The sequence below is a fragment of the Frankliniella occidentalis genome, unplaced genomic scaffold (genome assembly GCF_000697945.3).
Source record: "Frankliniella occidentalis isolate FOCC.00 unplaced genomic scaffold, Focc_3.1 Scaffold37, whole genome shotgun sequence".
NCBI classification, from domain to species: Eukaryota; Metazoa; Arthropoda; class Insecta; order Thysanoptera; family Thripidae; genus Frankliniella; species Frankliniella occidentalis.
In genome coordinates, this window is record NW_026267167.1 from 1,341,581 (window position 1) to 1,342,203 (window position 623).

The 623-nt window shown below is 56.0% G+C and overlaps 1 protein-coding gene across 1 annotated transcript in view; it reads right to left on the bottom strand.

Moving 5' to 3' along the window:
- Positions 1–331: 331 nt before the first annotated feature.
- Positions 332–623, bottom strand: part of LOC127749180 (peptidase inhibitor 16-like) — a 50,645-nt gene continuing 50,353 nt past the window's right edge. Inside the window, exon 9 of the mRNA XM_052266338.1 lies at positions 332–556. Within this exon, the coding sequence (XP_052122298.1) occupies positions 347–556 (210 nt within the window). The 3' untranslated portion in view covers positions 332–346. The remainder of the gene's footprint in view (positions 557–623) is intronic.

Below are 623 nucleotides of genomic sequence, written 5' to 3' on the forward strand. Positions count from 1 at the left end.
ACGTATAACACCACGTCGATTCCACGTCTTTTCCACCAAAATTTCTCTCTGGGGTGTGCATCTCCAATGTATCGAAGAACGAAGTGTACCACAGCGGGGGTGTTTCTTTTGCGAGCGGCGGTGCGAGCGGGGTTTGCCTACTACTCACAGGGGCCATAGGGCGCCTTAGGGTCATGAGGATAACCGGGTAATCCAGGGTTTAATCCAGGGCTGATCTGGGGTAATCCAAGGTTAATTGGGGTAATCCAGGGTTATCGTCGGGGTAATCCAGGGTTATCGTCAGGGTAATCCAGGGTTATTTTGGGGTAATCCAAGGGTTAATCCAGGGGTTTGTCTAGGGTTAATTCTAGAAGGGTAATGCGGCGTAAATTGTTAGTTGATTCCTCGTCCCCCCCCCCCCGCTCGTGCGCTCCCAATAGATACGTACCATCTGCTTCATGTCGGACGCGGGTTTGAAGCCGGGCACCTCCCCGGCGGCGAGGGCGCTGCGCTTGGCGTTGTGGTAGTCCAGCATGGCTTCCCGCTCGGTGGCGGACAGCGGCGCGGCGCGGTACTCCTGTGGACCAGAAGGGCGAGTGAGTTGGTGAGCGAGTGAGACAGACAGATAGGGAGACAGCAGCGAA